The sequence below is a fragment of the Prionailurus bengalensis genome, chromosome B4, assembly GCF_016509475.1.
Source record: "Prionailurus bengalensis isolate Pbe53 chromosome B4, Fcat_Pben_1.1_paternal_pri, whole genome shotgun sequence".
Lineage (NCBI taxonomy): Eukaryota > Metazoa > Chordata > Mammalia > Carnivora > Felidae > Prionailurus > Prionailurus bengalensis.
The window spans coordinates 36,499,613-36,525,947 of NC_057358.1; the positions used below are offsets into that span (position 1 = coordinate 36,499,613).

Consider the following 26,335-nt stretch of genomic DNA (forward strand, 5'->3'; position numbering starts at 1 on the left):
TGTATTCAATGATCAATAATTAAACACTGTAAACATTTAAAATGTGGTGGGTCCTGCCATGATTACAGTGAAGAATCTGGTTGTCACTGTCAATATCCACAGGTAAGGTTATTGCCTTTTTCCTTTTTAATTTCTTATTTTATTGTCATGAAAATTCTATGAAGCAGAAGCAATTATTTTTGCCATTTTTTTAATATTCATTTTTGAGAGAGAGAGTGCAAGTGGGGAGGGGCAGAGAGAGAGGGAGACACAGAATCTGAAGCAGGCTCCAGGCTCTGAGCTGTCAGCACAAAGCCCGATGTGGAGCTCGAATGCACAAACAGTGAGATCACGACCTAAGCCGAAGTTGGACACTTAACTGACTGAGCCACCCAGGTGCCCCATTACTTGCCATTTTAAAAATGAGCAGATTGAGGCACCAAGAGGTTAAAGAACTTGCTGAAGTCATAGAGCTAATAAGTTCTGATTCAGGCTCTTTTATTCCAGGAAGTATGTTCTTCCTAGTTGCCACAAGTAATTAGAGGCAGATATCATGTAGAACTAGTTGGATATAGTAAATATCTTACAAATTGACAAAAGAATGAAGTAAATTCTAAGCAAAGTTGTAGAAACTGAGATAAGCTCAAATGAGGACAGATTAGCAGAACTTGCTCAACATATGGAGAAAAGGAGTCCAGAATATAGCAGAAGAAAGGCTATTGTCTTGGTTAGCTACACAGTGAAAACGAATCAAAAGCTCACTGCATTAGAACCCACTATATGTCAACCATAGTGTTTTGTGTACAATTATACTTAGGTTGTAGTTTTCAACTGAGGTTTTATGAATCATTTATAAGTATGCCATACTTTGGAAATCTACATTTTTAAAATTTATTTATTGAGGGGGGCGGGGAAGAAAAAGAACAAGCAGGGGACGGGCAGAGAGAGAGGGGGACAGAAGATCTGAAGCAGGCCCCATGCTGACAGCGGAGTCCTATGCAGGGCTTAAAACTCACGAACTGTGAGATCATGACCCAAGCGAAGTCAGCCGCTTAACCAACTGAGCCACCCAGGTGCCTCTGGAAATTTACATTAAAAAAAAAAATAGGGAATTCAATTCACTGTTCTAGGGGAAAGAATAAAATACCTGCTGCTTCACAGACTTGGTAGTGCCATGTGGGTTGGCTTACAGGGCAGTGCAAACAGAGAGGATCTGCTAATAAAACCTCCACTCTCTTAACAATATTTGGATAGAGGATTAGGTTTAATGTGCTGAGATAACTTATTAAAAGGAAGGTATTAAACAACAATTTTACTAACATATGAAACTAAAAGACAACAAGGGGAAATTTAAGTGCAAATTAAAGCAAGGACTACTTTTAGAACTTTATGTTGGCAAATCCGCATGACACAAAACTTATGAAAAAACTGACTAAGAACATCATGATACCACAGAATATATTCTGAGCAATGGAAGAAGGTGATTTAAAAGATAGAGGTCATGGGGCACCTGGGTGGCTCAGTCGGTTAAGCGGCTGACTACGGCTCAGGTCATGATCTCGTGGTCTGTGAGTTCGAGCCCCGCATCGGGCTCTGTGCCGACAGCTCAAAGCCTGGAGCCTGTTTCAGACTCTGTGTCTCCCTCTCTCTGACCCTCCCCCATTCATGCTCTGTCTCTCTCTGTCTCAAAAATAAATAAACGTTAAAAAAAAATAAAAAATTAAAAAAAAGATAGGTCATATAAGGGTGCCTAGGTGGCTCAGGTGGTTGAGGGTCCAACTTTTAGCTCAGGTCATGATTTCACGGTTCATGAGTTCAAGCTCTGCATCGGGCTCTGTGCTGACAGCTCAGTCTGGAGCCTGCTTCAGACTCTCTCTCTGCCCCTCCCCTGCTCACGCGCGTGCTCTCTGTCTCTAAAAATAAATAAACATTAAAAAAAAAAGAGAGGTCATCTACCAGAGCCAGGTTTTAGCCCTTTATTTCTAGAACTTTCATTTAATGTGTACTAAATTTCAATACTACTTACAAATTTCTCTACATACTTTAATCTTTTATGCCTGTCTTATTATGTGAGTGCTTGACATCACCAAAAATAGTTTTGCTAATCACAGTATTTTTCAGAAATGTAATCTCTGACCTGCTTTGGAAAGTGAAGTTCAAAACAGAGTGTAGCACTGTGGTACCAAAAAAGAAAAAAAAATGACAACTTCCTTTTCATAGCTTGAAGTCAAACATTCTTTTACAACTTCTTTCATGTCTTTGCAAGGTCCTAATAATAAAGGAAAATTTCTATACAAATACATCACTATTTTGCTATATACAGATTTGTACTTAGTAGGAAAGATCTGACAGGTGAAGTCAAGTACATGGAGACAACAAAACAAAACTTACACACTGTTACTTTAGTGAGGGCTGTTTCTGCTTTGGAAGATCACATGTGATACTTGGTTTTCCACAACATTATATCCATCATTCGTCCATTTCCTTAATTACTTTGGGCTCTGATTTAATTTGCTTCTCAATTCCTACCATGTTTTCAGTAATGGGTCCCAGATCTCTTAAACTCAAATGATTGTATGCTTTATCACCAAAAGTTACCTCTATTATTCCATCTCCAAAATATCAGGTTTTGAATTTTAACCACCAGTGACAAAAAACTTGTCTTATATTTCCTTCACTAACTGCTCCCTAAGAAGCATATTCACAAACTTTTATTCTCCTGATGATACTCAGAACCCTAACCTCTCTCTCCATTCTCCCAAGCATGTCGATTTATTTCTGGCTTCAAGTATGCATCACTTCCAAGAGCAGGTCACCTGTAATGCTTTTCTAAAAGGTTAGAATCTCTTAACATTGCACTGTGGTCTAAAAATCCATAAATGCAGGTGACACCACAAGAATTTCTTCCTTGACTCTTATGTTGCTATCAGAATATCACATGTGCCGTGGAAAATTCACACTAAGGTATAATGGTAAGGTCCTCTTCTAGTCTATAATTTGGATATTAGCCTAAAGCAGAAGTTTGTTTATCGTAGGTCAAAGAGACCCAGTATTTATGGAGAGAAGAAGAAACTAATAGAAAGTGAGCACAGATTATATGAGAGAAAATTAACAAAGGAAGGCTGCAGAGCTGTGGACCTGGGCTTAAAATCTGTGACAGAGACCAGAAGCTGCCCAGACAGCTGCCAGAAGCTGCTGAAGGAGAGAGAATATCTCTTCCGAAATAGAAGGGAAGACAACAAAAATACAGGTAGCTGTTGAGGTAAAGAAGGTAACGGAGCTATCCCAGGATAAATTTTTCATAAAACCTGGGAGCAGGATGATGACGCAGAGGTGAAGGTTGGGAATAATAAAGGAGAAAGTACTACTGAACTCTCAAAAGAGAGATATTTGTTTTAAAGAGAAAGAAACCAGAGCTCCAAAGTTCACAATGAAGGAAAAGAAGCATCTATTGTGTACCAGCAGACATGCACATGCTTCACTACAGATTATCTCAGGAGACTAGTAGGAAAATGATGTACAGCAAAGTTCTGTTAAAACTGACGACTTTGTAAAAATTGACTGGAGAATGTGGCAAACTATTAGCTCCTAAATATGGAGGATAAGTACATACGGGCTCATTATACTATTCTCTCTACTTTTACATACTTTCAGAAGTGGTTATAATAAAAAATGTTTTAAAAAAGTCCCTAGCTATCAGGTGACCTCAGAACCAACAGTCATGTTCCTCAGTAAACTCAAAAATAATGGCTGAATTTTCCATACAATTTTAGAAATTTCAGAGATGCAACTGGATATGGTTACACACACACACACACACACACACACACACACACGAGGACTTTAAAATTCAATGAAGAGGCAAAAATAATTCTATTTTGACCAGAATTTGTTCCAAATTTGTTCTAGGGAAAAATACAAGTTTACATTAAAATTAAGCTAAATGTGTTAGGAATAATAAGTAGGGCCAGAGGATGAAAGTAATGAGAAACAGGTTTTCTACTATGCATATACCTGAAAAGGAAGATTATAAACACTTACTTCATCTCCAGAACTTCCTCTAAGTGTTTTCTTCTCTCCGCCCGAAGATTGGTCAAATGAGTTTCCTTTTCTGCTAGAGACTGTTGGGTAGAGGACAGCTTTGCTTTCATGGACTCCAGTTCCTGCTTTACTTTCTCCATAGCCATCAGTAACTCCTCCACCTATGGTAAGTATGGAAAAAAAAAACCTGAACATTTTGATTAATTAAAGACAGAGGAGCAAAGTAACGGGCAATTCCTGGGTCTACAAATTACAAACACACACACACATCAAAAATTCTGTCCTCTTTCTGGATCAAACAAATGTATTAAGAATATACCAGATAAAGAAATAAATCTCTGGTCTTCCCTCCACTGTAATTCCTTTCAGGTTCACCAAAAAGAACTTCATTTCCTTTTTGATAAACACAATTGCATACAAGGCATCAGTTCAAGAAGTCACACTCTGCCCCAGTCAGTCCCTTTTGAAGATTTGAAGATTTGTGGAAGTGGTCCACAAATACTCATGAAAATAACAGTATAACACAGATAAAAATAGAGGAACAAAATCACAGAAAATATTTCTATAAGGATTTTAAGAAATAAACTTGACTATAATAACATTCAGTATAAACATACATAAGTCATTTTTATTCATCCAAAAATTTTTCTGTTTACACCTTTAAAAAAATTTCTTTTTGAAGAAATAGCTAGAATTCAATCAGACAGTTTCTTGCTCTAAAGCCAGGTAGGTAGAGTTTTCTCAAGGAAGGCAGGAAGAAAAAAAGAAAAATACATAACCACCTAGAGAGAAGACAGAGGAGACCGAATGCTTTAAAAAGATTTGAAAAAAATCCTGAGGGAAAGAAGACAGAACTCTAAAACACAAGGAACTAAGAGAACACAGTATGTACTTCATCCATCTTTTCCACTCAAGCTGGGTGGTGTCCAAATCAGAATTACTTAAATAGACATGTTCATTTTAATTCGGAAGGAAAATATATGCTGGCAAAAATGTGTTAATACCAAAAATCAACCTGAACCAGGTAATCAACCAGCCAACTGCACCAATCACAAGAGTTTATGTCAGGTTGCTGCTTGCCAAGAAATAATTTTGGTGACAACAAGCCTTTTCAGAGGAAGAGGTGGGGGATTTGCCATTCACTGACTCCTACATAAAACCAACTTGTGTGATACTAAAACTGAGAACAGTGTAGAGACAAAACTGCAATATAACAAATCAGAGTTGTTAACAGACCCCAGGATGTTAGTGCCTTATACCCAACCAAAGTTTCCACGTTGATTGGTAACAGCTGCTAAACAGTGATAGCAAACAGACACATTTAGTGTTTTGGCACCTGAATCACCTTACTTTGTGCATATTTTCAGAAGTGATCAAGTGAATTCTCAGCTAATATCTGTGAAAATAACTGTTGTAAGAATATATATGAATTCACATATCTACAAGCTTTACATAAATATAAATCACTATCCACCCTTTAGAAAACTACCAGTAAGGATGATTCCATTTTAATCAGTTTAATTCATGTAAAATCTTATTTAAAACTGAAATGAAATGATATACCAAGGTACGTTCTTGTAACAGAAAATCAGTAATGGACAGCACCCTTTATAGAAGCTCTAATAAAGTGTGGTACGTGTCCATCTATGATGAACTCACCTTAAATCTCAAAAAAATCTCCCTCTCATCTTTCACTACTCCAAGCAAGGCACGGTATCAGTTTCTTATATAATTTAGATATTATGTATATACATAAGCAAGCATATAAAAACAACTTATTCCTCCTTTTCTATACAAAAAGGAAGTCCACTTTATATATACTCTAAAATTTTTGGTAAGCTTTTTATTGAAATACAACACAAATACAGAAAAATCCATAAATGAAAAATCCAACTTGAAGAATTTTCTCTAAGTTGAACACACCTGTGTAATCAGAACACAGACTTATAAACAGAATATGAAGAGTTCCCCAAAAACGCATCTCATATCCCCTTTCCAGATGAAGAGTAGCCATTATTCTAGCATTCTACCTTAGTATTGCTTATTCGTTTATACAAATGGAATTACACAGAATGTAATTTTAAGTACAGATTTTCTTCACTCATGTGTTATGTCTATGAGATAGGAATTCCACTGTGTGAAAATAGCAAAATTTACTGAAGGAACTTTTGATTAAAAAAAAAAAACAAAACTTTTTTCCAGTTTTACTGAGAAATAATTGACATACATCAATCCCTGTGTAGTATTAAGGCACACAGCATGATGGTTTGATTTACATATTTATATGTGAAATGATTACAATAGGGTCAGCTAACATGTATCGTCACATATAAATACAATAAAAAGAAAAGAATGAAAAAAACTAATTTCCTTCTTTTGAAATTTTTTTAATGTGTATTTATTTTTGAGAGAGAGAGAAACAGAGTGTAAGCAAGGGAGGGGAAGTGAGGGAGGGAGACACAGAATCTGAAGTATGCTCCAGGCTCTGAGACATCAGCACAGAGCCTCACACGGGGCTTGAACCCACGAACTGCAAGATCATGACATGAGCCGTAGTCAGATGCTTAACCGACTGAGCCACCCAGGTGCCCCGATTGCTTCCTTTTGACGAGAACTCTTAGGATTTGCTCTCTTAACAACATTCCTACATTTATCATAGAACACTATTAGCTATAGTCATCATGTTGTACACTACATCCCTACTACTTATTTTATCTTATAACTGGAAGCTTGTGCTTTTTGACTACCTTCCTCCACATCACACTCATCCCACCTCCTACCTCTGGTAACAAGACTCATGTCTTTTTCTGTGAGTGTGTATTCATTTTGTTTTGTTTGAAATTTCACATATAAGTTAAGATAACACAGTATTTGTCTTTCTCTAATTTATTTCACTTAGCATAATACCTGGAAGGTAGGTATATCCATATTTTAATTTTTTAAATTAAAAATAATTTAAAAACTAGTTTTTAATATTAATGGGGTTTAGCTAACTAATTTTTTTCATTTATATTTCTCTTACATTCAGAGCTTTTTGTATAACTGGATAAGAAAATTTTGTCTACCACAAGATCATGGAAAGATTCTTTCTTCTAAATCTTTTATTAAATTACATGTTTCACATTTAGAGGTACAATATATATGCAACTGAATAAATACAGTTGCATGGTCAAATATTATTTTTATCAATTTGGATATCCAACTAAGTCAGCACTCTGAACAGTAGGAGGACTTTTACAGCCACGATAGTAAGGCACTTTCAGCCTACTGGCAAAAGATCTGAAATTATGTGAAAACTACTTACAAACTGTAGAAAAGATAATTTGACAATGCTTCATATTGTTCATAAACACCTTAAAATTTAATGAATTAGCAATGTGAAATGTTATATGTATATAAAAAAGGAATATGTATATATTCCAGAACCAAGAGCAATACACCCATCTATATACTCACTATCCTTTATACTTTATATCTTTTATACTCACTAGCTTTATAAGTGCAATTATCCAACTGTATCCCCCAAGTCCCCTATGATAGGTCATTACTATTCTTTTCTTTTTTTTAACGTTTATTTATTATTGAGAGACAGCGAGAGACACAGCATGAGCAGGGGAGGGGAAGGGGGAGAGGGAGACACAGAATCCGAAGCAGGTTCCAGGCTCCGAGCTGTCAGCACAGAGCCCGACGTGGGCTCCAACTCACGAACCGCAAGATCATGACCTGAGCCGAAGTTGGATGCTTAGCCAACTGAGCCACTCAGGCACTCTGGTCATTACCATTCTTAATTTGTTACTTAATCTCTTCCATTTCTTTATTTTTGCCTTTCGTATGTATTTAAAAATAAATCACTGCTTTATTCTATTAGTTTATGAACACTGTATAAATGGAACCTCCTGACTTCATTTCATCCAACGTTATGTTTTTTCATGTAAAAAAGGGACCTATTCTATGTGTGTATTTCTGAACCAAAAGGACAACATACACCTATATAATTCACCACTCAGGAATTAAAAGCAATGAGAGCCAACAACTTTGAATACCACAGCACCCAGGCTATAGTTTCCCACTAAACTGAAAGGGCTCCTTAAAAATACAGCTGATTCTAGATTTGGGCAAGAAATGTACAAAAGGTGAACTTTACACAATTTAGGCCAGAAAGCAAGAGAAATGGGAATCATGGCAAAAAGGGATCATGACACAGAAATCCTTATGAGAAAACAAGAAAAATATATCACAAGAAAGGAAACTACATAAGAATATACCTTCTGAATACAGAAGGTATTCAAAAACTAAAATCAAACTAAAATACTAAAAAATCAAACCCAGTAAGATCTAAAAATTGAGATTTATCCTAAGAATGCAAGGTTGGTTTAACACATAAAAAATAAATGCAATAAACCATATTAATAGAATATAGGACAAAAACACCATATGATTATCTAAGTAGATGTAGAAAAAAAGCATTTGGCAATTTCTAACAACCTTTCATAACGAAACAGTCAAGAAATTACAAAGAACCTTTCTTTGGGTGCTTGGGTGACTCAATCAGTTAAGCATCCGACTCCTGATTTTGGCTCAGGTCATGGTCTCATGGTTGTGAGATCAAGCCCCATATTCGGCTCCTTCCTAGGTGTGGAGCCTGCTTAAGATTTTCTCTCTTGTTCTGCCTCCCAACACCTCTGCCTCTACACACGCTCTCTCAAAAACAAACAAACAAACAAAAAACAAAAACAAAAAAACCCAAAAAACAAACACTTTCTCAGCCTGATAAAGGGCATTTATGAAAAACCCACAGATAATATACTCTTTAATGATGAAAAACGTAATGCTTTCCCTCTAAGGCCAGCACCAAGAACAAGACTAGAAAGAATGTCCTTTCTCACCATTTCTGTTTAATATTGTACTAGAAGTAATAGCCAGGGAAATTAGAATACACAAAAAATTAAAAGGCACCCATGTTGGAAAGGAAGACAAAACTTTTTCTGGTTGAAAATGACATAATCTTATATAGTGAAAAATGCTAAGAAATCCTCTAAAAAATTATAATCAACAAGTATACAAAAGTTGCAGAATACAAGATCAATACACAAAAATCAATGGTCTATCCATACATAAGCAACAAACATTCCAAAAATGAAATTAAGAAAACAATTCCATTTAAAATAGCATCAGAAAATGGGGCGCCTGGGTGGCTCAGTCGGTTAAGCATCCGACTTTGGCCCAGGTCATGATCTTGTGGTTTGTGAGTTCGAGCCCCGCATCAGGCTCTGTGCTAACAGCTCAGAGCCTGGAGCCTGCTTTGGATTCTGTGTCTCCTTCTCTCTCTGCCCCTCCCCCCTTGTGCTCTGTCTCTATCGAAAATAAATAAATGTAAAAAAAAAATTTTTTAAATAGCATCAAAAAGAAGGAAATAGCTAGGTATAAATTTAATTTTTAAAATGCATAACATGTATAGTGAAAATTCTAAAAGATTACTGCAAGAAATTAAAGAAGATTTAAATAAATGGAAAAACATCACATTCACCAATTGAAAGACTTAATATTGTTAAAATGACAATACTCCCCAAAATGATCCACAGGTTCACCATAATCCCTATCAAAACTCTGTCTTTTTTTGCAGAAAGTGACAAGTTGATCCTAAAATCCACATGAAAATGAAAGGGAGCCAGAATAAGAAAAGTTATCTTGAAAAAAATAAAATAAAATTGGGAGACTCTTACTTCTTGACTTCAAAACTTACTACAAAACTTCAAGGTAGTGTCGGCATAAGAATGGAAAAAGAGATTAAAAAAAAAAAAAAAAAGAACTGAGAGTCAAGAAATAAACCCTGTTATGGGAATATGATTTGACAAGAGTGTAAAGGCAATTCAATGAGGAAAGGATATTCTTTTGACTCAAAGGTGCTTGGACAACTGCCATATTGCTTAACATTTTTAATTTTCCATGCCATTAGCTTCATGACAAAATTGAGTCACATATCCTATATCCTATAGAATGCCCACATACTGGGTTCAGATGGTTATTTTTTCTATGGTGCTATTTATGCTGTTCCTCTTGTTTTCATGTTTCCTATAAAATGAAAGTTATATCTAAAGTCTTCATTAGATTGAGATTCAATTTGTCTTTTTAACAACAGTACTCCACAAATAAAGTTGTGTATTTCATGTTATAGCATATGAAGAGACACATAATGGTTCTCCAACTTTTAGCAACAACATTGATCATTGGGTGCAGATAGCAATAACCTGATTTCCTCTTTATAAATTTCTCAAGAAATATTTTATCAAGTTCTTTCATCACTTCAATAATAACCAGTATGGTTAAACATGTTTCATTTGTTTAGGGACCATATGTGCTGCTGCTTCTTTGCCACTCAAATCTTTGCCCCTCCCCCTGCCTCCACTGGCTTTTCTTATTCTCGTTGATTTGGAGGAATTTTAAACATATATTCTCAGAAACCAACATTTCATCAATTAAATATTTAGGAAATTACTTCTCCCACTTTGTACACTATGTGTTCCTTTTCATTATGGTATCTCTGTATGATCAAAAATATCTTAATATAAACAAATTCATTAAGCCTTTAAGATTTGTGACATTTACATCCTGTTTAAGAAATCCTTCTTCTACCCAGGGTCATACGATATTCCCCACTTTTGTACTGCCTTCAGTAGACTGAATTAGCGGTCCCAATTATTCATTACACTACACTATTAGTATTCATCCACATCCTTCCCATAGTATCATGATGGGCAGAGTATACTGCCTTTAATGACCCTTATTCTGGCTTGGCTATATAACTTGCTTAGGCCATTGGGATGGCAACTCAGACACAAGCTGAGGCTCTTCATACATGTAGCTAGGTTGTAGTTCTACCGCTGCCAAAAAAACCCAACATTCTGAGTAGCTGCTACCTTTCAGTTGGGTCCTAGAAAGAGCCACGTAGGCACGGCCAACCCAGTCAAGGACTAAAGCAAAGCCAACTCTACTAACCTTCCAATCTTTGTGATTAAGAAATAAATGATTATTATAGGTGTGCTAGAGTTCTGAAGAGAAAGAGAAGCAATGGGATATACACTGAATACAGTATGTGTGTGTGTACAGACATACCTTGTTTATTGTGCTTCAAAGACCTTGTATTTTTTACAAACTGAAGTTTTGTGGTGACCTTGTGTCAAGCAAGTCCTTCTGTTGCCATATTTTCAATAGCATTTTCTCAATTCACATCTGCCACATTGTTATTCTCCCAGTATTTCAAACTTTTTCATTATTATTATTAAAAAAAAATCTTTTTAATGTTTATTTTTGAGAGAGAGACAGAGCATGAGTTGGGGAGGAACAGAGACAGAGGAAGACACAGAATCCAAAGCAGGTTCTAGGCTCTGAGCTGTCAGCACAGAGCCCGACACGGGGCTCGAACCCACAAACCGTGAGATCATGACCTGAGCCAAAGTTGGATGCTTAACCGACTGAGCCACCAGGCACCCCACTTTTTCATTATTATTATTATACATTATAGTGATGTGTGATCTGTGATCTTTGATGTTATTACTATAATTCTTTTGGGAGCACCATAAACTGCACCCAAATAAGACAGCAGACGTCATTTGCCAAATATTGTGTGCTCTATCTGCTCCACCAACTGGCTATTCCCCTGTCACACTCTCTCTCCTTAGGCCTCCCTATTCCCTGGGATACAACAATACTGAAATTATGCCAATTAATAACCCTACAATGGCATCAAGAGTTCAAGTGAAAGAAAGAGTCACAGATCTCTCACTTTAAATCAAAAGCTAGAAATGATTAAGCTTAGAGAGAAAGGCATGTCCAAAGCTGAGAGAGGCTGAAAGCCAGACCTCTTGCATCAACAACCACATTGTGAATGCAAAGGAAAAGTTCTTGAAGGAAATTAAAAGTGCTAGTCTAGTGAACACACGAATGATAAGAAAGTGAAACCACCTTATTGCTCACACGGAGAAAGTTTTAGTGGTCTGGACAGAAGATAAAACCAGCCACAGTGTTCCCTTAAGACAAAGCCTAATCCAGAGCAGAGCCCTAACTTTCTTCAATTCTATGAAGGCTAAGGGACGTGAGGAAACTGCAGAATAAAAATCTAAAGCCAGCAGAGAACTATTCATAAGGTTTAAGAGAAGTTGTCTCCATAACATAAAAATGCAAGGTGAAGCAGCAGTAAGTGCTGATGTAGAAGCCACAGCAATTTATCCAGAAGATCTAGCTCTGATAATTAATAAAGGGGGATACACTAAACAACAGATTTTCAATGTACATGAAACAGCTTTCTACTGGAAGAAGATACCATCTATGACTTTCATAGCTAGAGAGGATAAGTCAATGCTTATCTTCAAAGCTTCAAAATATAGGCTCTTTTATTATGGGCTAACACTTCTGATGACTTTAAGTCGAAGCCAGTGCTCATTTACCATTCCAAAAATCCTGAGGCCCTTAAGAATCATACTAACTGTGCTCTGTGTTCTATAAATGGAACAACAAAGCCTAGATAACAGCACATCTGTTTACAACATGGTCTACTGAATATTTTAAGTCTACTGTTGACACTTACTGCTCAGAAAAGAGATTCTTTTCAAAATATGACTGCTCGTTGGCAATTCACCTGGTCACTGAAGAGCTCTGATGGAGATGTACAATGAGATTATTGTTGTTTTCATGTCTCTAAACCAATATTCATCCTGCAGTCCATCAAGAAGTCGTTTCAGCTTTTAAGTCTTATTATTTAAGAAATACATTTCGGAAAGGCTACAGCTGCCACAGATAGGAACTCCTCTATGGATCTGGACCAAGTAAACTGAAAATCTTCTGAAAAAAATTCACCATTCTAGATGCCAGTAAGAACATTTGTGATTCATGGGAAGAGGTAAAAATATCAACCTGAACAGGAATTTGGAAGCAGTTGATTCCGATCCTCCTGGATGACTGTGAGGGGTTCAAGATTTCAGTGGAGGAAGGAATGGTAGATAGAATAAAAACAGCAGGAGAACTAGAATTAGAAGTGGAGCCTAAAGATGTGACTTAATTGTTGTAATCTTATACAATTTGAACAGATGAGAAGTTGCTTCTTTTAGATAAGCTAAGTAAGTGGTTTCTTGAGATGGAATCTACTCCTTCCTGAAGATGCTCTAAAGGCAGGTGAAATGACAATAAAGGATTTAGAATATTATGTAAACTCAGTGGATAAAGTAGCAGACTTTGAGAAGACTGACTCCAACTCTGAAAAAATTCTACTGTGGGTAAAATGCTACCAAACAGCATCATAGGCTACAGAGAAATTGTCTGTGAAAAAAGAGCTGATGTGGCAAACTTCACAGTGTTCTTATCTGAAGAAATTGCAATAGGTAGTGGGCGAAAAGAGCAGACCTCAGAGAGCTCTGAGCAGCTCCACCAACTCTAGCCTAGTCACCATCAACATCCCAGGAGGAGCTGCAGCTGCCAAAATCAGCCCCGTCACCATCACAGCAACCATGAGCAGCAAAGTGGAGACCTTCCAGTCACCCAACCACTGCCCCTGCCCCACCACTGCTGATGCCAAGCCTGACCCCACAGCTGATGATGGTGGCCTCCCATCGGGGTGCCCACCAGCATGTACAAGAAGGTTTTGGTAACAGTAGGATGGTTCAATGTAAGAAATGGATATGGTTTCATTAATAGTAATGCCACCAAGGAAGATGTATTTGTACACCTGACTGCCATAAAGAGGAATAACCCCAAGAAGTACCTTCATAGTGTGGGAGATGGAGAGACTGTAGAGTCTGATGTGGTTGAAAGACAAAGGGTGAGGAGGTAGCAAATGCTACAGGCCTTGGTGGAGCTTGACTACAAGGCAGTAAATATGCATCAAACTTTAGCATTATAGACACTATCCACAGTGCAGGGGTCCTCCATCAATTACCAGCAGAATTACCAGAACAGTGAAGGTGGGGAAAGCATGAGAGATCAGAGAGTGCTCCCAAGGCCAGACCCTACTGCAGGCAAGAGTTCCCATTTTACTCATGTGGAGACCCTGTAGGCATCAACCACTGTCTTCCAATCTCCTTGTGCAGGGAAAAGTGCTCAAAGTGCTGACAACCAGAATTCAGGAGAATAGGTAGACCAGTGAGACAGAGTATGTATCAGGGTTATAGACAACAATTCCACAGGGGGCCTCCTCAGCAGAGACTGTCTAGAGAGGACAGCAATGAAGAAGTTAAGGAAATCAGGAAGATGAGACCCAAGGTAAGCAGTCACCTCAATATTGCTACCTCCACAACTTCAGTTACCTACACATATGCCCAAAAAACCCCAAACGACAAGGTGGCAAGAGACAAAAGCAGATGATCCACCAGCTAAGAATTCATCTGCCTCCCCCTGGGCCCCTGCCCCACAGACTAGGGCAGGGCCAAGTAAATGCTGGTATAGCATCTCTACCATCATCTGGGTTAAGTCATCCAACAAGAAGAAATGAATAGGATATTCCGGCAATAAGAAATGAACAAAGGACTGGAGGGGAAGATTTTAAGTGCTTGCTTTTTGCCCATTAATCAGATAACTTGAACTATCAGCATTATCTATGGAGCATTACAGGGTTTTTATTATTCTTGCTGAAAGACATCTCTTTTTAGTAATGGCAAATATGCAAACAAAAAAAGCCTGTTTTTTTCTCAATACACCTTTAAAGGTTTTTAAACTGCTTCATATCTGGTCAAGCTAATATTGTTAAAAGCCTCATTCCTGTTTGTAATAAAAGATTACAACTTGATTTTTTTCAAAAAATGTCAACAAACAGCAAGTACCTGTTAATAAAGGTCTTAGAAAGTTGTCCAAAAAACACAAAAAAAATAGAAAGAGGAATTGCCACAGCTACCCCCACCTTCAGCAACCACCATCCTGATCAGTCACAGACATCAATATCAAAGTAAGCAATCTCCACCAGCAAAAATATTACAACTTGCTGAAAGCTCAGATGCTAGTTAGCATTTTTTAGCAATAAAGTATTTTTTAATTAAGGCACAAACATTGTCTTTTTAGACATAATGCTATTGCACACTTAATAAACCACAATATAGCATAAACATATTATATATATATATTATATGTATATGTTATGTGTTATATGTTATATGTTATATGTATATGTACACACACACACTCTAAGAAACCAAAAAATTTATTTGATTCGCTTTATTGGCATATTCACTTTATTGTAGTGGTCTGGAACCAAACTGGCAATATCTCCAAGGTAGGGCTGTATATGCATGCATATACATACATACACATACACACACACATTTCATTCAATATGTCCCAACAGTTTTGTTTATCTGTGGGAACCTAACCAATAAATAAATATACATAAAAACTATATTAATGTTAATAAAATTAGATGTAATTACATTAATTACATTAATATAACATACTATAACTATTATACTAATATATAAAATGTTACACATATATTAAGATGTGCATTTTATAAGAAATTATATATAATGTGTAACATTCATATTATAAAACACACACACACACACACACACACACACACATATATATATATATATATATATAAATATATAAAATAAGTAATTGGCTCAGGAGATTATGGAATCTGACAAGTGCCGAGATTTGCAAACTAAATAAGCAAGCTCAAGACCCAAGAGAGATAGCTGTGAAATTCTGGTCCAAAGACGGGCGCCAACTCAAGACTCAGGAAGAGCCAGTGTTCCAATTAGGGTCCGAAGGCAGGCAAAAGCCAATATCCCAGTTCAAACACAATCAGGCAGGATTTACTCTTACTTGGGGGAGGGGAATCAACTGACCAGAAGGCCTGAATAAAACAGGATGAGGGCCACTCACATTAGAGAGGGCAATCTGATTTACTCAAGTGTATCAATTTAAATGTTAATCTCATCCAAAATACCCTCACAAAAACATGTACAATAAAGTTGACTAAATATCTGGGCACCCTGTGTCTCAGGCAAGTTGACACACAAAACTAACCATCACAATTTGCTGTTGTTTTGTGGTTGTTATACACTATCTGACTGAAAAGCTATCTAAGAGTGTTAAGTATTGTGTTTAACATCTGGTCTTTAAACTCCTTGAAATTGCTTTTTTGTGTATGGTGTGAGGTAGGGGGCCAATTTCATTTTTCCCCATAGGGACATCCAACGTCCATTTTTAAACAATCCATTCTATCCTAACCTTTGACATGTCATCAAGTATTTTCATAAGTATGGGTATGTTTCTATGCTATTATGATCCACTAGTTTGTCCATTCTTACACCAAAACATTAATTTAACTATAGCTTTATAAGGCTTAATATCTAGTAGAACAAGTCCTTCTCTTCTCAGAAGCTTAACTATTTTTTAATTTCTGCAAAAAATATTATTGAGTCTACCATAGGCCAGGCACTGTTCTACAACAGTTCATGAAAGAGACATAGATTTAGGACTATAACATATTTCAAAAAGTTTTATAATTTTCACCACAAAAATCTTGAACATTTTAATGATATTTATTCCGAGGCACTTTATATGATTTTCTTAATGTTTTAGTAAACAGCACCTTTTTTTAAAATGTAATTTTCTCTTTGATACAGGTTATAGAAATGCAACTGATTACTATATATTGATACTGTCTCTAGTAATCTTCTTAAATGCTCTTATCTATAGGTTTTTAATTTACTATTTAGAAAACCACATCATATGTACAATAAGAAAACAATTGTTTTCTTTCCTTCCAATATGTATATTTGTTACTTTTGCTTGCCTTTCTGCATTGCCTATGTCTACCACAATGTTGAATAGATATGATGACAGTGTGTACTCTATTTTATTCCTCATCCTAAAAGAAATGCTTTAACAGTTTTATTTGTATAAATTATAGTATAAATTATCTGTATAAATTAAATTATAGTATAATTTTTAATAGATATGTTTAATAGATATTTTTTATCAGGTTAAGAAGTTTCCTTCTTAGACATTTTTCCAAAAAAGACATACAGAGTGTCAACAGACACATGAAAAGAGGCTCATCATCACTTATCATCAAAGAAATACAAATCAAAACTACAATGAAGTATCACCTCACACCTCTGAGAATGGCTAAAATCAACAACACAAGAAACAACAGGTGGTGGCAAGGATGTGGAGAAAAGGGAACTCTCTTGCACTGTTGGTGGGAATGCAAACTGGTACAGCCATTCTGGAAAACAGTATGGAGGTTCCTTAAAAAAAATTACAAGTAAAAGTACCCGATGATCCAGTGATTGTACACTAGGTATTCAAAGGGATACATGCACCCTAATGTCTACATTTACATGCAGCATTACTCACAATAGTCAAGTTATGGAAACAGCCCAGTGTCCATCAATTAATGAATGGATAAAGAAGATGTCATGTGTGTGTGTGTGCATGCGTGCGTGCGTCTGTGTGTGTATACAATGGAATATTATTCATCCATAAAAATGAATGAAATCTTGAAATTTGCAATAATGCGGATGGAAATAGAGAATATTATGCTAAGCAAAATAAGTCAGTCAGAGACAAATACCATGTGATTTTACTCCTATGTGGAATTTAAAGAACGAAACAAACAAGCAAAAGGAAAAAAAAGAGGGGATGGGGTAAGCCAAGAAACAGACTTAACCATAGGGCACAAACTGATGAGTATCAGAAGTGAAGTTGATGGGGGGTGGGAGGGATGGGTTAAACAGGTGGAAGGACAGTACTTGTTGTGATGAGGACCAGGTAATGATGTATGGAAGTGTAGAACCACTATATTGTATACCTGAAACTAATATTACACTGCATGTTAACTAACTACAATTTAAATAAAAACTTAAAAACAATTCTATTGCTAGTTTTAAAAAATTAAGTAAAGTTCCTACATTTTTGAGATGATCATATGACTTTTTCCTACCAGCTTTTAATGTCATAGACTATAGTAATTAATTTTCTAATGATATCAATCTTGACTCCTGGAATAGGCCTAAAATGTCTTCATGCATATTTTTCTCTTTCACATACAGCAACTTTAAATGTTTACTTATTTATTTTGAGGGTGGGTACAGGCAGAGAGAGAAGCCTAAGCAGGCTCCACGCTCAGCATGGAGCTCAATCCTAGGACCACAAGATCATGACCTGAGCCAAAGTGAAGAGCCGGATGCTTAACTGACTGAGCCACCCAGGAGTCCCCACATACACTAACTTTAAGTTGGCAATATTTTGTTTAGAAAATTTTCATTTATGTTCACAGTTGAGACAGGCCTAAATTTTTCCTTTCCTTGTATTAACTCTGTCAAGTTTTGATATGAAGTTATGCTAATCTTATAAAGTATGTTGGTGATTAATTACTCCCTCTTTTTTATTTTCTGGAATTCTTTCTGTAAAACTGAAATTATTTGTTCCTTGTATGTTTATTAAAACTCAGCAGTATAATGCTCCAGGCTTGAAATTGGTGGGAAAATTTTATTATGGACTCATTTTTTCAGGTTTTCTTTTTCACATTTAGCTAGTCTTGCTAAGTTTCATTCTTTTCATTCATTCATTTTCTCATTTAGTCTAAATTTAAAATGTATTGGCAAAAATATCCTTGTATCTTTTTAATACTTGCAGGACTTGTAGTTAGGAGCTCTTTATCACTTCAAAAATTGTTCACCTTTTAGTATCACCAAAGGCCAGTCAATTTTCTTAATGTTTTCAAAGGACCAATTTGGGGCACTGTGCATTGTTTTTAAAAAGGGTCGAATGGGGGCGCCTGGGTGGCTCAGTCAGTTGAGTGCTGGACTCCCGATTTGGGCTCAGGTCATGGTCCCAGAGTCATGGGATCAAGCCCTGTGTCAAGCTATGCACTAAGCATGGAGCCTGCTTAATATTCTCTCTCTCTGCCTCTGCCCCTCTCCCCGACTCAAGCACACTCTCTCTCTCTTTAAAAAAAAAAAAATGGATGGGGAAGTTGGTTGTCTACTAGGCTCTCTACCTTGGGCTGCCATGACCTTTTATTTCTTCTGCCAAGATACAAAGCCTAATGTTCGAGTACAACAGCTTATCAAGTACTTATATTTGAATTTCCTGACTAATCATCTCCTGAGAGTTTCTTACTTTCTTGCCAATTTATGATACATATTTTATCAACCATCTTCAATTTTTTTTGTGGCAGTTATTTTCCCAGCATCTAGTCTGCTGTGTTTACAGACATGTTTTAACTTCCATACTTTCACTTATAGAATTTTGCTTGTTAGTAAAATGTAACTTTCTTAAAGGTTGCTTAACATTCTCGGCCATTATAGTGCCAGACCCACAGGGTATTCCTACTTCAGATTATATATACAACCAAATAAGTTTTAAAACATTTTTGTATTTAAGGCTAGAGTGGTATCACAGACCAGGATTTCAAAATAATTATCTCATTTGTGCTTGGGCTCCAGCCAGGGAAATAGTTTCAAGGTCAAATTGAAATACTCTGTTACTTTTCCACAACCCAGAGAACACATTCAACTACCTTCATTTGGGTATCTATTCCATCACACGCCTACCACACAGCGGCTATACAGTTTTAGGTATAGTCACTGAGAGACAAAAGCTGAGTAGAAGAAAAGAAGAGATATATACCACACTAAAGAGCGAAGAAATTCTCCACCATTTAAAAACATGCTCCAGGTCACAGTATGTCTTCAAAAACATATGTTTTAAGACACAAAAAAAGTCCAGGCCAGAGCTGGGATTCAAGTATGTAACTTAACTGCCTCCAGTAACATATTAAGAGAAAGCACAGGGCTTGACAGTGTACAGTGCCAGCAGGACCAGATGGTTTGCTTAAATCACAAGCTAATAAACTTTTACTCAGAATAAGAAGAAACAAATTATGGCTTTACCACAGACCCATTTTCCTTAAGAAAGCAAAGCAATTAGGTGCTTCAGGTGTTGGCAGAGACCGCATCTTCAAGTTTCCCACCTTCTTCTGTTCCCCAGCCGAGGGGAATATACTCCTTTGCAGTCTCCAAGATGCTTGTGGAAAATCTTGCTATAGTTTCTTAGGAGGGTAAGAAGCATAAGTCTCCAAAGGAATGAAGTGATTAGAAGAAAGGAGTGCACGAAAGAAGTACCTAGAGGTGAAACATTCATCACAGAAATCATTTCACTTGAGAAGTCCACTCACTCTTTTGATTTCAAAGAAATTCTAGATTACGACCCACTCCATTATACAATTAACAAAAAAAATTTTTCAAAAGAAAAAACTGTTACCAAGCTCCTGAGTTGAGAAGCATTTTTGAAATATTAGTGAGAGATTACTTACATGCATACATATATACTTCCTACCATCCTCTCCCAACACACACCTTAAGGTATCACACAATCACTTCTGTTGAGAATTTAAATTTACAGAACTTCTGAAACAGATATATGCTAGCATTTATACTAGAAACCTTCTTTTTCCTGTTATGTTCTTTTTGTCAATGTATGGTAATTCTTTGACAAGATACACACCAATAGTACAGTATTTTATGAACAGGGAATAGCTGGAGCTATTGTAATAATAACAGTAACAACTTACATTATTTGAATAGTTTGAAGTGTTCTAATAAATGCTTTACAGATACTGTTTCATTAAATCCTCATAATGATCCTATGAGTCTGGATATTAGGTATTATTATTATCTCACTTTTACAGAAGACAATACAGGTTTGGAGGGTTAAAGTACCTTATTCAAGGTCATACAACTAGAGGAGACAGAACCAGGATTCTAAGCTAGGCAGTTAGACTTCATTGCATTCAGAGTTAATGTTGCTTTGCTACAATACCAGTCTTCTAAAACAGTTTTCCATAATTATATCTAATAAATCATTCTGGGAAGTGTTCCCAGGCCGTCCTGCATCTTTCCATTCTCCCTTCTCCCTCTTTTCTCCCATCCCCTGAACATTTAATTCCTACCCTGTGCAGGTACTATGTGTTAGACATTGAAGGTGCAACAGAAAACAAAACAGATGTATTTCTGTCTAGCTGTTGAGCTCTGAGTCCACAGTCATTAATTAATAAAATTCATAAATATTTAATTATGAATTGTGTATAGTGTTATGTAGAAGATATATAACACCATGAGAATAAGTAACATGAGGCTTTGATCTATATTTTGGGGGCCTAGAGACTTTCCCCCAAAAAGTAAAGAGGAGATGGGGACAAAAAGGGCATTCCAGCTTGTAGAGTAGCCTTAAAGTGGGAAAGCACATAGAGAAAAGATACAAGGTCTGATAAAGAGGAGAAGGGTGCAAATGTGGCAGGAGAGGGAGGAAGGGGCTAGGTGTAGAAGAATCTTGTAGGGCATTATTAGGAATTTTGGCTTTTATCCCAAAATGCAACAAGAAGGTACCAATGGGATCTGATTAAATAAAGGAACAAGAGGATTCAGAATGTGAAAATGAGAATTACTAAAATAATGGAATAAGGAATATAAACTAAATAGAGAGGGAAGAAAAGACAGGGAATACAGACGGAAGGAAAGACGAGGCTACTGGATTACAATAAAAAAAGGGGGGGGGGGGAAAGAAGTTCAAATGAACAAGAAAGCTGAAATAACAGGCAATTGTGTTTAGAGAGGAAGGTACTGTAATCAGCGAATGTGGAGGTGGGCTAGATTACAACAAGGTTTAGAATGCCAAATATGGGATGAAGAAAGTCAAGGGAGACAGGCTACTGGTCAAGAACCTGAAAGGACAAAGTAACAAATTATCTATGCAGATTCTGAAGTCAGTGAGATAACAAGTCTTCAATGAAAGCCTTCAATGCTCTACCTGCACAGCATGAGACTAAAAGAAGTAGGGGTTCTAACCTTAAGAATGTGATGGAATAATGCTCTGAAGGTAGAACAGGAAACAAGAAGGATGAGAGTCCTACATTTAACCCCAACGTTCAGAATAAATACGTATTTAACACCAGAAAGAGTTGCTGGAAGTTGCCAGGGGAGAGGCCAAATTATACTCCAGACAAATAAGGTGAAGGCAGGCTCAGGAAGAAAAAGAGAAAGTCAAATACAGTACGATTTCACTCATACGTGGAATTTAAGAAACAAACAAACAAATGAACAAATAAGACAAAGAAACAAACTTTTTTAAGAAATGTAGACATTTCTTTTTCTTTTAATTTTTTTTAATGTTTATTTATTTTTGAGAGAGAGAGAGCATGCAAACAGGGGAGGGGCAGAGAGAGAGGGAGACACAGAATCTGAAGCAGGCTCCAGGCTCTGAGCTGTCAGCACAGAGCCTGAGGCAGGGCTCGAACTCACAAACTGTGAGATGACCTGAGCCGAAGTCAGACGCTTCACCAACTAAGCCACCCAGGTGTCCCAGAAAGAAACTCTTAAATACAGAGAGAACCAACTGGTGCTTGCCAGAGGAGTGTGTGTGTGTGTGGGGGGGGGGTGTGGGGGGGTGTGGGGTGGGTGGAATAAAGGGGGTGACGAGTTCCCTTACCATGATGAGCATTAAGTAATAGAAGAATTGTTGAATCATTATACTGTATACCTAAAACTAATATAACATCATATGTTAATTATATGAGGAGTAGGAAGAAGTTAAGAATGTATGTGCCAGGGCCTGGCACAGAGTAGATAATAACTATGTGCTGAATCAGTGAATGAATGAAGACAAATGAATTTGTGACTTTTAGTACCTTAGTAGGAAGATGTAGAAGGAATAACAACAGTTGAAGAATATGTTAAGGCAAGAAAGTACTGAACAGATAGGGAAAATGGTGCAGTATAGACGACTGAAAGCTTATTCTTTGGGCAATGTCTAATGAACTATAGGATGAAAGGCACAGTAAAATTAACTCTACTAGGTTTTTTCAAGAGGGTGGACACTGGTTCCATTGGACCAGAATTTCAAAATAAAGCAGATGATACCAAAGTAAGAATTATGAATTATTTTCTTTTAGTCCTCATTTAAATGCATAGGACTAGGGTACCTGGGTAGCTCAGCTGGATAAACATCCAACTTCAACTCAGCTCATGATATCACAGTTCATGAGGTTGAGCCCCACATCAGGCTCTCTGCTGTCAGCACAGAGCCCACTTTGGATCCTCTGTCCCCTCTACTCTCTGCCCCTCCCCCGCACATATGTGTGTGTGCTCTCTCTCAAAATAAACATTAAAAAAATAAATGCATAGGACTTATATGATAGCACGTGATTATAATTTTCTGTTTTTTGAAAATAAGATATTATAAGTGATACCTGAAGTAACCTAATGGTAACAGATACCACTGAATTTAGCAATATATTCAAGTTAGGAATTGTAAGCTATTACTGCCATCTTTTACTCCTGACTTTATGAAGAACCCAAATATGAGTAGGAGTCACATATATAGCACTAAAAAAGAAACCATATTTCTACAATTCATCTTAGGAGTCATTAGATTTCTTGACTTTTCAAATAATGGTGCATTTCTCTAATAAGTCACCATGTCAAAGGTTTTTGAGGGCGAATAAAATCAGCAAATGACACTTTAAATAATTAATGTGCTCCACGGGTGAGGAATTTACAAAATGTTTTTACCATCCCTCAAAATATGGTTCACATTCCCATAGGACACTTAACAATGCTGGGTATTTCTATAAAAGCCTTATGGTTTATAAGAATCCACAGAGTTAAGACTGACTTTTAGAGAAGGTAAGTGCACATTGATTGACTACATTTCTTCATTGCCAACTGCCTTTAAGTTTCCAGTAATACTGTGCTATGGTAATAAATCTTCAGCTGAAGATAGTATTTTTTTTTTTGAGGTATAATTGACATACAATATCCTTTTAGTTTCAGCTGTACATCATGGTGACTCAATTATTTTTACACATTATGAAATGATCTGCACAATATGTCTAGTTACCATCTGTCACCATACAAATATAAAGTTATCACAGTATTATTGATTATATTCCATATGCTGTATATTACATCTCCATGACTAATTTATTTTATAACTGGAAGTTTGTACCTCTTAATTCCCTTCACCTATTTCACCCACTCCCCTCAAGTCTTCCCTACTCTAATAACCAATAGTTTGTTCTCTGTATCTATGAGTCTGTTTCTGTTTTGTTTTGATCACTTGTTTTGTTTTTTATATATAAATGAATCCATATAGTATTTGCCTTTCTGTGACTTATTTCACATAGCATAATACATTCTATGTCCACCCATGTTTTGCATATGGCAAGATCTCGTTTTTAAAAATTTAAAAAGAGACACAACAATGTGAAAGAAATGCTTTTTTTCCCCTAAGCCATCTCAATTTCTCTTTTTTCTTTATCAACTCAGAAAGCTTAGGAAGATAAATCCTATAATAAGCCCTCATCATTCCTAAGGGGAGCTTTAAAAATCAGACATCAATAAAATGTGGGTGCACATTTTCAAAGCAAAGCAAATGTCTCCCTGCTGCTATGAATCTCATAATTTGTGTCACTGAGGTTGGAAAGCGGCTTTAAGAAGGGCTAATGTTTATCTTAGTGCCAATTCCAGTTAGGTGATTTTTGGTAACAAAGCATCAAGACGAAAAACTAAAAATCTGAATTAAACTCCAAACTATTTTTTTTTAATTTTTTTTTCAACGTTTATTTATTTTGGGGACAGAGAGAGACAGAGCATGAACGGGGGAGGGGCAGAGAGAGAGGGAGACACAGAATCGGAAACAGGCTCCAGGCTCTGAGCCATCAGCCCAGAGCCCGACGCGGGGCTCGAACCCACGGACCGCGAGATCGTGACCTGGCTGAAGTCGGACGCTTAACCGACTGCGCCACCCAGGCGCCCCTCCAAACTATTTTTTAAAGAAAACTGTTACTTGGTTAATATCTCCTATAATTCGCTTATTTCAGCAACAAAGAGTTCATACCAGAATCAAGTAAAACAAAAATAACTGCCTGGGTTGACACAGACTCCATGACTCTACTCCTAGAAGAAAAAAGGACAGAAATAATCTAAATAACATCACATTTTCTTTCTCCAGCAGCAGTAACAAAGATATGGCAGCCATCATTTTACACTCTTCTGCATCTGGGTCTGAGACCCCCTTATATCTCATTAGAATTTGACAAATGAGTATATCAGGGAAATACAAATAGAGATGGGATGACAAGACTTTCCCTCGAACTTCGGGCTCTAGTAAATTCTCTTCTGAAAAAAGTTTGGGTTTTTTTCTGAATTATTAGGAAGCCAAGACAACAGGATAAAGTACATGGTAGGAGGGCTGTACAAGCTGTCCAGTTTTTAAAAACAAATTTCCTTTGTAGTTGAAATCATTTGGTCATTTCACACGGAAAAAACATTAACTTCATTTCATCACAGAAAACAACAATCCCCTCAATAGCATAAAGTCATCAACAGAGAACAGAGCATTTAGGGCTTGAGCCCTTTTTCTAAGATCAAATGAGTAATTTGAATAAAACAGCTTCATACTCTTTCCTTAAGTTTTCAACAATGAGAGTTTACTGGCATTTTAACTGAAAATTTTAATCCTTCTCATTTGCATTGCTGGAAAAACAAAGTCAAACAGCTATCTAGACATAAATGGAGTGTTATTTCATCAATTACAGATATATTTAATGGAGAAAACATTATTTCAATATAACCCCTGGAAAATGGTTACCAAAAAAAATGGCAAATTAAATGAGAGCTATTTGACCTTACCAAAAATTTACTACTAGAGAACAAAAGTAAAAGGGTGGGATTTAAGGTCTGGAAACCCAAGGATACCAAGAGAGATCTCGTAAGTATCACATACGTGTGTATGTACACACACACAAACACACACATGATTATTTCGGTCATAATAATAATGCTCAACATTTGTATACTGCTTTTATAGGCTACCAAAGCAAAATTATTGTGGGGATAAGAATTTACTTCACTCTACTACAGAGGCTTAAAAAGATTATGAGCCTTACCCTAAATCACAGCCAGTAAACAGAACTAGAACCCATATCACTTGACTTCTGGTTCAGTGCACTTTATACTAGCCTTTATTACCTCTTATTCATTCATTTAAAAAGGTAGAGATAAGAGGAAAGGACAAGTGAATGCCAAAATAGAGCCCAGGACATGCCACACACAAAAACTATCTGTTGTGTAGGATAAATCCTGCTGTGCATATTTCTCTAGGAAAATATGTTTTATTGAAAACATCCAGGAAGGTGCAGCCAAGGAGAACATAAACTGCATATAAAAATCAGTGGGACGCCATCTGGCTTTCATGACTTCACCTTCAGCGATATCTTGGATGACTGCCTCTATCGTCAATAACTTGGTTTATCAAACTT

The 26,335-nt window shown here is 36.6% G+C and overlaps 1 protein-coding gene across 14 annotated transcripts in view; it reads right to left on the reverse strand.

Annotated features, from left to right (window-relative positions):
* Window positions 1-26,335, reverse strand: part of ERC1 (ELKS/RAB6-interacting/CAST family member 1) — a 518,359-nt gene that overhangs the window by 224,807 nt on the left and 267,217 nt on the right. For all 14 annotated transcript variants that reach the window (XM_043565007.1, XM_043565004.1, XM_043565003.1 and 11 more), the window contains one exon: window positions 4,021-4,181. In XM_043565007.1, coding sequence (XP_043420942.1) covers window positions 4,021-4,181 — 161 coding nt within the window. The remainder of the gene's footprint in view (window positions 1-4,020; window positions 4,182-26,335) is intronic.